This window comes from Crinia signifera, unplaced genomic scaffold (genome assembly GCF_055691185.1).
Source record: "Crinia signifera unplaced genomic scaffold, ASM5569118v1 HAP2_SCAFFOLD_216, whole genome shotgun sequence".
Lineage (NCBI taxonomy): Eukaryota > Metazoa > Chordata > Amphibia > Anura > Myobatrachidae > Crinia > Crinia signifera.
The window spans coordinates 65,380-77,234 of NW_028142109.1; the positions used below are offsets into that span (position 1 = coordinate 65,380).

General features: G+C 42.4%; 1 protein-coding gene and 1 long non-coding RNA gene across 2 annotated transcripts; both read right to left on the reverse strand.

Annotated features, from left to right (window-relative positions):
• Positions 1-685: 685 nt before the first annotated feature.
• Positions 686-2,316, reverse strand: LOC146053831 (uncharacterized). The gene is made up of 3 exons (XR_014467837.1): positions 2,170-2,316; positions 1,629-1,788; positions 686-808 (listed from the first exon to the last, which is right to left on the reverse strand). It is a non-coding gene; the product is annotated as an uncharacterized LOC146053831 (long non-coding RNA).
• An 83-nt stretch (positions 2,317-2,399) lies between these two features.
• Positions 2,400-5,217, reverse strand: LOC146053830 (zinc finger MYM-type protein 1-like). The gene is made up of 2 exons (XM_083168045.1): positions 5,123-5,217; positions 2,400-5,018 (listed from the first exon to the last, which is right to left on the reverse strand). Exon 2 carries the CDS (start codon positions 4,884-4,886, stop codon positions 2,400-2,402), a length of 2,487 nt encoding a protein of 828 aa, XP_083024171.1. The 5' UTR covers positions 4,887-5,018; positions 5,123-5,217.
• Between the last annotated feature and the right edge of the window lie 6,638 nt (positions 5,218-11,855).

Below are 11,855 nucleotides of genomic sequence, written 5' to 3' on the forward strand. Positions count from 1 at the left end.
GTGCTGGGAGAACAGGCAGAGGGCAAGGAATAAATAGTGTAGTGGGGACAGTGCTGGGAGACCAGTCAGAGGGGAGGGTAAGGAATGAGTAGTGGGGACAGTCATAGGCGTGCGCAGCCCATTTTATTAGTAGGTGCACAATTGGAGGGGCATTTCTATCACCGCCCACTGGGCGTGTCTATCACCGCCCACTGGGCGTGTCTATCACCGCCCACTGGGCATCAATGCAAACTATATTAAATACAGTGTTGGCAGGAACTCACACAGATGATTTATTTGTATATAACAAAGCAGTAATATCACAGGTGTCACAGATGACTTTACCACATTTTGACCATTTGTTTCTGTAAAATACTGTAAAAATATTTTCAAAATTGTGACCTTTCCTTCTATGTTTCTATCTACAATAATCACTTAGAAACCTGCAGTACTTAATAGTTAATCAAGCGCATAAATAACACTGTCAAGTATAACGGGGCAGATGTATTAAGCCTGGTGTGGAGGTAAAGTGGATATAAAGGGGAAGGTGATAACGAACCAGCCAATCAGCTGTGTTTGAAATGACAGTTGGGAGTTGATTGGCTTGAGCGTTATCACCTTCCACTTTATCTCCAGTTTCTTTCTTCAACAGGCTTAATACATCTGCCCCACTGTGAATAATACGAATCAGTTATGACACATACTGTACAATTCCAGGATGTTTATTTCAGGCATCGAACAAGGAGGGGGAATCTCCATTCCTCATAGTGGTATCCTTGATCAGTGCCTTCTGCACTGGTGAATAATTTGTTTAGCTTCTGAACACTGGCTGGAAAGAACATGAAAATGAATTAATTATAATATCTTTAAAAAGAAAAAAAAATTCTACAATTTAAGTGATGAACAAATCACTATTGGAATGAGAGTTGCTTCCATTTCCTTGTCATTGTCCTCATTATTGTTAGTAATGTACCAAAAAATTCAGTTGTGTCAGTCAGTCTAAGCAACCAATAAATACATCCCATATTAAAACAAATACAGAGGAGGTTGTGGGTCTGCTGTATTCTGTCTCTCAACTGACCCTTCTCAGTCAGTGAGAGCTTACAAGATAGGGCTAGGTAGAGGCAATTGGACCTGGATGAATTTGGAATGGAAGTGGGAGAGGTCATATACATAAGCAGGAAGCATAGTTAGCAAGGGAAACTAAAGTAGTTGGATTTGGATACATTGGGATCTCTCTGCATGCAATATTAGCAGACAAATGCCCTTATTCAGATCTGATTACTGTACAAATTTGTTCTCAAAATGGGCAAAACCATGTGCACTGCAGGTGGGGCAGATGTAACATGTATAGAGAGAGATAAATTTGGGTGTGGTGTTTTGAAACTAAAATATAAATTGCAGTGTAAAAGTAATGCAGCCAGTATTTAGCCTGCACAGAAAAAAAAATAACTCAAACAAAATCCAACTCTATACATGTTACATCTGCCCCACCTGCAGTGCATATGGTTTTGCCCGTTTTGTACTGCGATCAGATCTAAATAACGGCCAAAATCTCAATGCAATATGCAAATATACCAACAGAATGTATTAAAGAACACTCACAGGGACTGGGGTATCAGAAACATTATAAATAAACCACAACTCACTGGAGAGGGAAGTTTGCAGAGCATACAGTAAGTCTTCAGACTGGTCAGATCCTTCATCCATGTCTCATCCACACAGGTGTAGAAAATATTGTCCGAGGTACACAATTTCAGCACCTTAATTCCTTTCATTATTTTTCTTAAGCTGCTCCATGGAACAATCCTTTCATCGCATAAAAAACAAACATAATTTAATAGTCCATTGCTTCCCTTGACATAAATTAAAACAGTAATGCTCATTTACAAACCACAAAAGTGCAAGACTGCAGGACAAATGAACCTCTGACACTGACAACCTTCCCCCCAATTTTACAGGTTAAATGACTCGTTGGCTGCACAAGTTCAGTCCTTTCTCTGCGCTGTACTCTTCTGGCATAGGTGTATGCAGCAATGCTCGTTACATTATGTTAGTAGAACAAGTCAGGTTACGAATCTACCATTAACTTAAGTCAATGTTTAAATCAATTAAGTCAATAATGTTTAAGTCAATAATTATACCCAACCACACAAATATGCCCCACACAATATTCTCCATTTTACTTACGCATAACATTGCAGCCAGCTCATTCTGTCTTCATCTCAATCAACTTTTGGAACTTTGTTGAAGGTAAACTGAACGTAAACGGAACTTCAACTGAACGTCAACTGAACATGAAGCAATGCTGAGGTCTGCAACATAGACCTTTGCTGATTTTTAACATACAAACTTGATTGAAGTTTAATTGATAGCTAAATTATTGTGATTCTTTTAACTTTTTCTTCAAGTTCCTTTGTCTAAAGAACAAGACGCCGCTCACCAGCTGTCAAGGCTTTGAATTCCTCAATCACGTCATTGTATTTTACGGATAAAGCCAATTCTTGCTCAATGTACAACAACAGGAGTGAATCAAGGCGCTGCTGGGACATTGTACTTCTTAGTTTAGTTTTTACATGTCCAAGTTTTGAAAATGCCCTTTCACATGAACAGCTAGTAACCGGTAGGACAGCAAAGTACTGAATAGCTTTGTAAAAGGCCGGGAACATGGAAAACCGTGCTGATTCTTTTAGCCAATCAAGCCACTGTCTTGTTTTTGTAGTGCATTCTTCAGAAACACATGTTTCATAGCTCTTAAGCAACTTTACTTCAGCTTCCAATTCGTCTATTGAAATGTTAAATTTATTGGCAATTATTTGAAAGTCATCCTTGCCAATGGTTAAATTTAACAAATTTACCATTGCTGTTATTAGTACACAAGTTTCTTGTTGAAACCTCTGGTCGATGCCAGCTATCATGGAGTCAAGAAGAGGGTAAAATGAACAAATTCTCTCCTGATCCTCTTTAGTATCGAAGTGATGTTGTGATTCAAAGGCATTATCAATACGAGTTGATATTCTTCTTTTTCGAACGGAAGGTATTGCTATATCTTTCTGTAGACATGCAGTCACGGTTTCTTGGAAAATGGACTGAAAATGTTCTGGGTCATTTCTCATTGTAGCTAATGTTTTGCGCAAGGTTTTCACTCCTTCCATTGCTGTAAGTAAGTCAAGTTCAGGGTCCTGAAGAGCCTTGCTCACTTTAACCACAATTTGAAGAATTGGGTGCATCATGTGAAGACCGAATATAAAGTCAAAAGACTTTAATTCACAGACAAGACCTCTTGCTTTGATTTTAACATCTGGAAGTCGAGTTTCTTCAATAATCTCATGTAAAGCTTGTAAAATTATTGAATAGTTTTGTTTAACAGCAGCGACAGCTTCTGCTCTGCAAGCCCAACGTGTATTTGACAATGTTTTCAAAGTTTTCAGCTGAGATCCTACATCTTTGGAAATTTTCTCCATTCTTGCATGTCGGACCGAACTACCCTCCATGAAGTTGTAAAGAATCTGAACAATGCCAAAAAAATCAAAAACTATTCTGTTCTGTTTACTTGAAGTGCATGCATCTACTAGGATGAGATTCAAACAATGTGCATAGCAGTGCACATAGAGTATTTCACTGTTTCTTTCTTTACACTTCATTTGAACGCCTGCTGTACATCCAGACATAGTAGATGCGCCATCAAAACAGACCGCTAATACGGATGACCACTTAATTTTAAGATTGCCAATGACTTCATTCAATTGGTTAAAAATAGCGTTTGCATCAACTGTGAAAAGTCTCTGAACACACAAAAAAGTCTCAACTGGACTATGTTTATCATTGTCAAAGTACCGCACAACAATGGACATCTGTTCATGGTGTCCACAGTCAGTGGTGTCATCTGCAAGTATTGATAGCACATTTCCATTTAGTGAGGACACAATGTTTTGTGTTACAACATTGTGTATGGCCACAATTAAATCATTTTGGATGCGATTACTCAGATAGGTAGCATTTCGAGGACATTGTTTTGCATGTTTTGCCATCACAGGATCATATTTCTGAAGCATACTTACAATGTTAAGAAATAAACCTCTTTCAAGACTATCAGACTTTTCATTATGACCTCTGAAAGGTCTTCCACCTTTTGCCAAACACAGAACTATGTCAATCAGCCGCTCCATTACACTTCGGTTATGGCATCGTAGTTCTTCCTGCTTAGACAGGTAAGTCTGCTTGCCTTCATCTAACATCACATCAATAGGTTTACCTTTAAAAGAGGTCCATGCTGAATGGCTAAATACATGGGATTTAGACAATTGATGGGTTTTGAAACATTCGTTAGCCTTATGCCAGCTTCGGAATCCTTTATCAATAAATGCAGAATCAGTGTGACCTTTGCTTGCTGCATCATTACCAGGAAAGAAACGGCAGTAAAAACAAAAAGCTGCATCCTTTGTTGGGCTGTATTCTAGCCAACTATATTTTTCATACCAATCCAATTGAAAACTTCTTACTTTAGAGCCTATTTTATTTCTGGGAAATATACTGTTTCTGGGCTGAAAGGGCCCTCTAGATATTCGTAATTGACGTTCCAATCTGTTTTTTGGAATATCACAAACTGGGTCATCAGATGGGGTATTTGAAGGCTTTGAACTGCAAGACGATGTTTCTTGTTGGTCAGAAGTGGTGTCAGCAGTATCTTCCTGTAAGTTTGTAACTTCAGATTCTGAGGTGAGTATTGTAACTTCAGATTCTGAGGTGTCTGAAATAACTTCAAATTCTGAGGTGTCTGTTATAGTTTCGGATTCTAAGGTAACTGTTGTAACTTCAGATTCTGAGTGGACTGCCGCAACATTAGCCCTTTCATTAGACTTTTCTTTGTCAGTTTCTTTTCTTATTTTAATAAGAAAACGATCCATTTTTCCAGATTGATAGAAGTTATTTATATCAATTGGTCGTAAATATAAATGTTGAAAGTCTGTATGTGTGCCTTTTTTCCTGTTTTTATTTTGTTTCTATGATGTTCAATCAGCCTTCAGCAATCCCTTAGACTGGTAGCATAAAAGAAACAAAAAAATATAGGTAGGTTGCTAATTTAAAGAAATCTTTTAAATACACATTAAAAAGTCTGTAGAAAATGTGTAGTTGTGCTCACCTTAAAATGAAGAAGTTGGGGTTCAAATATACAGTGACTGATAGATCTCTGGTGGTGCTCAGCAGTGAAATACCGGAATTCCGTGTGGATATCTTGTTTTCTTGGAGTTCTGCAATAAGATGTTAAAATCAATAAGGGGCATAATTGCATATACTAAAAGCTTCATTACATATATTAAGATTTTTTATTTTACTAATTGATAGGTACATTCACAGAAACTTATGGTGAACATGACATAATGAAACTAAGGGGGTATACAATTAGCTATGAGGAAACATCAGTGGCAAAATGTTATACAGTCACAATTGCCAAGAGGTGCGGGATGTCAGATTAACTCTTGACTATTGTAAAACTGAAATCCGTCCCTGTAACTAAAGAGCAGATTTAATGTTGACTTCCATAGGCACTAAATTCTCTACCGGTACAAAAAACACACCGTCTTTTGTAAAGTCAGTTCACTTACCTGGATATTTATGATCAGTGAAACAGAACCATAATTCCTGGAAAAATCCTCAAAATCACGTTGAGGAACACAATTGCACACTGATATGGCAGTCGGTGAACCTAGGAAAGAAAACAACAAAAAAATCTATAAAGTTTACAACTGATAAAAAAATTTCATATTGCTGTGTGATCTTGGGCGCAAATATGATTGCCCAGATCGCATGCCCGCATTCAAAATACCGGCACTAGAATCATGGCTGGCGCCCATAATACTGGTGCCAGAATTCCAACATCACTGGAGATGATGCTGCTGGGATCCCCAGCATTAGCACTGATTCCCAGGTAGCCTCGCTGTACCCAGGAATCGGCATAATGTAGGACACCAGGGAATCTACTTTTTGTACACTTTCTTGCTATTGCTCTAACGGCAACTCCCCCTGGGAAAAATATCCCCCTTTCAGTGCAATACATCTTTTAAACACATGATTCCACATAGTTTGTGCCAAAATTTACATTATGTCACACTGAATGAGGTACAAAACACACACACACATATATATATATATATATATATATATATATATATATATACATACACACATACACAGAGATAGATAGATATATGCTGGCCCGGGTGGCCACTCCAGGAAAAACACCTCAGTGCTCATCAAATATGGATCAATATGAAAGAACGTCATGTAATAATTTATTTTATCAGTGGTCCACTGAGTGACGTTGTGATAGAAAGACAACTGCTGGGGTGTCAGCTCAGATGTCCCAAAGGTCAGGTCCATCCAAAATATAAAGTGAAAGAAATAAGGCCACACACCGGACTTTGTGTGCAAATGAAGTATTTAAAGGATCATTCCTCAATATCAACCAAAATTAAAGTGCTCTGTACACGACAGTGGGCCATGGGCTGACGTTTCGGTCTGCCTTCAGACCTTTTTCAAGGCCCCCCACTACCTCCTACAGTGCACTTTAGGAGGAGGTAGTGGGGGGCCTTGAAAAAGGTCTGAAGGCTGTTGTAGTGTATCACATGCGTTTTGAACTAGATGCATTCTAGTTCAAAACGTACAGAGGATTTTTCTCAGTGTATGGGCACCGCACATTTACGGCCTCCAAGGGAATGCTATAGCTAGAAACGTGCATGTAACTTTAAACATCACATTTCAATGTATTTATTTACAGTTTCTTATATAGCGCAGCAGATCCCGTTACAGTGTCTTATATAGCGCAGCAGATTCCGTAACAGTCTCTTATATAGCACAGCAGATTCCATTACAGTGTCTTATATAGCACAGCAGATTCCGTTACAGTGTCTTAATATAGCACAGCAGATTCCGTTACAGTGTCTTATATAGCGCAGCAGATTCCGTTACAGGGTCTTATATAGCGCAGCAGGTTCCGTTACAGTGTGTTATATAGCGCAGCAGATTCCGTTACAGCGTCTTATATAGCGCAGCTTATTCCGTAACAGCGTCTTATATAGCGCAGCAGATTTCGTTACAGGGTCTTATATAGCGCAGCAGATTCCGTTACAGTGTCTTATATAGCGCAACAGATTCCGTTACAGCGTCTTATATAGCGCAGCAGATTCCGTTACAGCGTCTTATATAGCGCAGCAGATTCCGTTAGTGTCTTATATAGCGCAGCAAATTCCGTTGCGCTTTACAATTGTAGACAGTGAACAAACTGGATAACAACAGACAGACTTGGAGGTAGGAGGGCCCTGCTGCAAGCTTACAATCTATAAGGACATAGGAGGTAAAAACAAGGACAGGCACCAGTAATAGCATAGCTTGTATGTCCCGAGGGGAAGCTATATGATACATAAGTGCCTCAGAGGGTTATGCGTATGGAACTTAAATATGATAGGCTTGCCTGAAAGGTGTTTTTCATGGACTGCTTGAAAGAAATGTATTATTTAAGCCCCATACACACTAGGCCAAATTGGTCACAATATCGCTCAGAAAGGGCTTTCTGAGCGATATTGTGACCAATATCGCCTAGTGTGTACACTGTACATCAGTGGTATCAAACTCATGGACCTCCAGCTATTGTGGAACTACACGCCCCAGCATGCCCTCCCACAGTTTTAGCAATGCATTATATAAAATCTGTGGCAGGGCATGCTGGGAGTCCCAGCATGCCCTGCCACAGATTTTATATAATGCATTGCTAAAACTGTGGGAGGGCATGCTGGGGCGTGTAGTTCCACAATAGCTTCCTAATATCTGTGATGTGTTTTGCTGGGGCAGGACAAACCTGCCCAGGTTTGTCCTGCCCCAGCAAAACCAAAAACCCAGGGGGTTAATTGTTAATATTTCACTTATGAATAAAAACCTTGCTTCCTCCTAGGAGGAACACTACAGGCAGCCAGGTCACTCACGCTGGCTGTCTCCTACTCGTGGGATCATCAATCATTCAGTGCAGTGCCTCTGCTGCCTGCCAGCCCAGGGCGCGTGCTGCTGCTGGGCTTGCTCTGTCTCTCAGGCAGCAGGAGGACGGCGGGAGCGTGGGCAGGACGACGGCAGGAGCGCGGCCAGGCAGACGCAGGAAGCGCGGCCAGGACGACGTCACCACGTCTGTGTGTGACGTTATTAGAGGCGGGGCCGGGTGGTAATGTGAATGGAGCTCACGGAGCTCACTGAGCTGCACAGCCGCACAGCCCACGTCCCGGCCAGCGCTTCCAGGCTGGAGAACGGCTGCGGGCAGCGGCTGTGAGTGACTGGCAAGTGAAACTGCTGCATTGGAAACATTTTGCGTGCAATCGCGTGGGGGGTGCCGACGGGCATTAGGAGGTGCCTGTGCACCCCCGGCACCCCCCGTGCGCACGCCTATGGGGACAGTCTAGTGCTAGGAGATCAGGCAGAGGCATGGGCTGGCTAGCAAATTTCAGCGCAGGTGGGAGCACAAAGAAGAACCCCCCCCACACACACACACACACCCCCAGTGCAGCCAGGATTTAAAAATAACTATCTATATCTATTCTAAGTTACTTGTAAAAGCAAGGCTATTCACCCCTTTTCCTTGCACCGCACTCTGGCTCTCCCCTTGTACCGTTATAGCTGCGGGGGTCCAAAAAGCGCAGCAATCACAGGATCCTCTGTCTCCTGGGCGCAATATGCACAATAAGATAAGCCAGCCCCAGGATAGTGACATGCGGTACACTGCCCCCCTGCCCAGCCGCCTCTGCCTGAGAGGAGAGTCAGTAGTCAGGGGAGAGAGGCCGAGCAAGGAAGGCAGTAGTTGCGGGGACAGTGAATACACTTACCCCGCCGACCCGGCGTACACCTGCGCTGTTCAACTTCTTCCTCTCTCTCCTCAGTTGCCGATGCAGCGTTATCGCGTCGGCGCCGGCGGCATATAGCGCATGCGCAGTTAATACAGCGCAAGCGAGGGGGCAGTTGCGGGGGAAAGGGACCCTCTTCCGGGAGTCCGTGAGACGTCCCAGGATTCCGGGAGTCTCACGGACATTCCGGGAGAGTCGGCACCCCTGGGGGATCCTCAGCTATCAGAGTATGGCCCTTATACACCTGGGGCCCCAGAGCAAGTGCCCATTAAGCCCATACGAAAAGACCGCCCTGGTCCCGGTTCGCTGACGTCATCCGGGGGCGATTATGCTGTGTACACACGGGGGCGATAGGGGCTGAAATAGCTGGGAATATGGTTGCTGAGCGACCATATTGCCAGTGATTGGAGTGTGCACCAGCGATAAATCGCCGGGTGCGCGCTCCCGTTTTCACAAAACGGGACACTGGGCAATATGATTGCTGATATGATTGCTAGCAATATATTGCCAGCGATCATATTGCCCCGTGTGTACGCACCTTTATTCCTAACAATTTTGCTGCACCCGTCATCTTGAAACGTGCACATGTCCCTTTGTTGATGAATTTACAAGACTGCCTAATTAGAGCAATAATTGATATTTGCGTGGAGATTAATAACAGTATTACAGACACACATGCTATGACCGATAACACACACGTAACAGACTTATTTTAATTTTTTTTCTAATGCACTTTATTTCACATTTATCACTTTTCACTTATGTTTTTAATATTTCGCTGTCCTTAATAAATGATTCAATAAACATCATGTTTTAGCCAATTCTCTGTTTCTTGGGTCACTTTATTAATGTACCTATAACATTAATCAGAACATTAATATATGCTAACCTAGATTGCCCCTTGTAGGAATACTTTATCTTTCTTTGCTTCCAAGTCTAATACATATTCCTGGGTGCGCCTCCCCCATTACCAATTTATACTTAATATAGTAATGCAGGGGTGAGATAGCTATACCAATTACAGGCCGTTCGGATTGATAGCCTCTATTTATTAACCTGTATCAGCGATATCAGATGGTCGACAGTCATCAGGTCGACATACTGCAAAGTCGACATGGGTCTAGGTCGACAGGTCATTAGGTCAACATGGTCTAGGTCGACTGGGTTTTTCACTGGATTTTTGGGGGGGTTTTTGAGCCGACATGTGCCGACAGGCGGAATTTCATGCCCTACCATCCACTAGGGCAGGCGTTCCCAACCACGGTCCTCAAGGCACACCAACAGTGCAGGTTTTAGTGATATCCAGGCTTCAGCACAGATGGATTAATCCAAATCACAGGTACTAATTAAGTCACCTGTGCTCAAGCCTGGATATCATTAAAACCTGTACTGTTGGTGTGCCTTGAGGACCGTGGTTGGGAACGCCTGCACTAGGGTGTGGTGGGAGAATAACATAGAGTGCCAAGCACAGCCAGACATGCGAGGCGATGCGGTGCACTGAATCCTGTGTCCATGTTGACTGTGTCAGCATTCGGGTAAAAAAAAAGGTACAAAACCCCATGTTGAGCTAGACCATTTTGACCTAATGCTTTTTTGGACCAAATGACCTGTTGACCTTGACCCATGTCGACCTTGCAGTATGTTGACCTAATGACTGTCGACAATCTTTAGGTCGACCATATGATCCTTACCTGTTTCAGCAAGGGGTGTGAGGCCAATTTCTCTCTTTCTCTCCAGGGAATGGAGAAATATCTGTGTTTAGAGCCAGACTAGAATAACGTCTGCCCGCAGACAATAGATCGGGTATCATTTTTTTTTTTTTTTTTTTTATGTATGTTTGACAAAGGCCATACACTTCACTGGAGGCGAAGATCCGCAGACGAAGGCCAGAGCATACAGCTAATTGCTGCCGATCCTACTATTAAAAAAGAAAAAGGAATGTATTGTATACACAGAACATCGAACATGCCTTCCAACTTTTACCAATAGATCAGTGGGACCTGCATGCAGCTGGCCCTGGAAAGGGGCGGGGCTATGTGCAACGGGGGCGGGACCGGGCATCGAGGCCCCGGGTTTTCCATCCTCTTTGCCAGCGTACCCAGCCCCGTCTCTCCTTGCTGCGCACGGCACCTATCCAGCAATCACCGGCTGCTCCACAAAGCAGAGCAGCCATGATCACCTCCCCTCAAGGGACATCAGGGCAGGCTCCAAATAGCGGGACCATACCACTGTAATCAGGACAGTTGGGAGGAATGCTATAAATACATTATCATGTAGCGCCTATTATTCCTGTTGTCCGACTCTATCTGTATGACTACATGTGAAGGAAAACACAGAGGCTGCTTCTTTTGCCCAACGTTTGGGAATTTATGATATTTTAGTTTTCGGAACTTGTCTCCTGTCCTACATAACAGTTTATAGACGCTGTGACCAGGGGTGAGGGTCATTAAGTCGACAGTAATTAGATCTTTTGGTCGGCAGTGAAAAGGTCTACATATGAAAAAGATCGACCTGGTTTAAATTGACGCTGAAAACGGTCGACACAATCCAAAAGGCTGCATGAAAAAGGTCAACACAGGAATAGGTCGACATGAGTTATTAAAGAAAATTGTGTATGTGGAAATCTGCTGACACGGGCACTGTATAAGTGTACAGCGACACGGACACACAGCTCCAATTTCTATTCACTTTTTTCTTAATGCACTTTTTTAATTTTAACCTATTTTGCTGTTTTGTGCCAATGAATAAACTGTATATTTAGAACAATTGGTCTGTACACAGACTCCGTCCTGCCCCCACTTAAAGTTATTCCTCCTGGTTATATATGGTGGCTAATTATTAATATTATGTAGTTTGAGCAGAAAATATTGTGGTATCAGTGGATGAGTCAAAAACTCAGGCTGCTCCCGGATCCGAAGGCGCTATAGAGTACAGTATTTTATTTTCTTTGTATACTCTATTATTATGCTATAGTTGCAGCTGGATACCAGCATT

Bases quoted from the DNA above. Each gene is read 5' to 3' on its own strand.
- LOC146053830 (XM_083168045.1), bottom strand. From the start codon at position 4,886: ATGGATCGTTTTCTTATTAAAATAAGAAAAGAAACTGACAAAGAAAAG.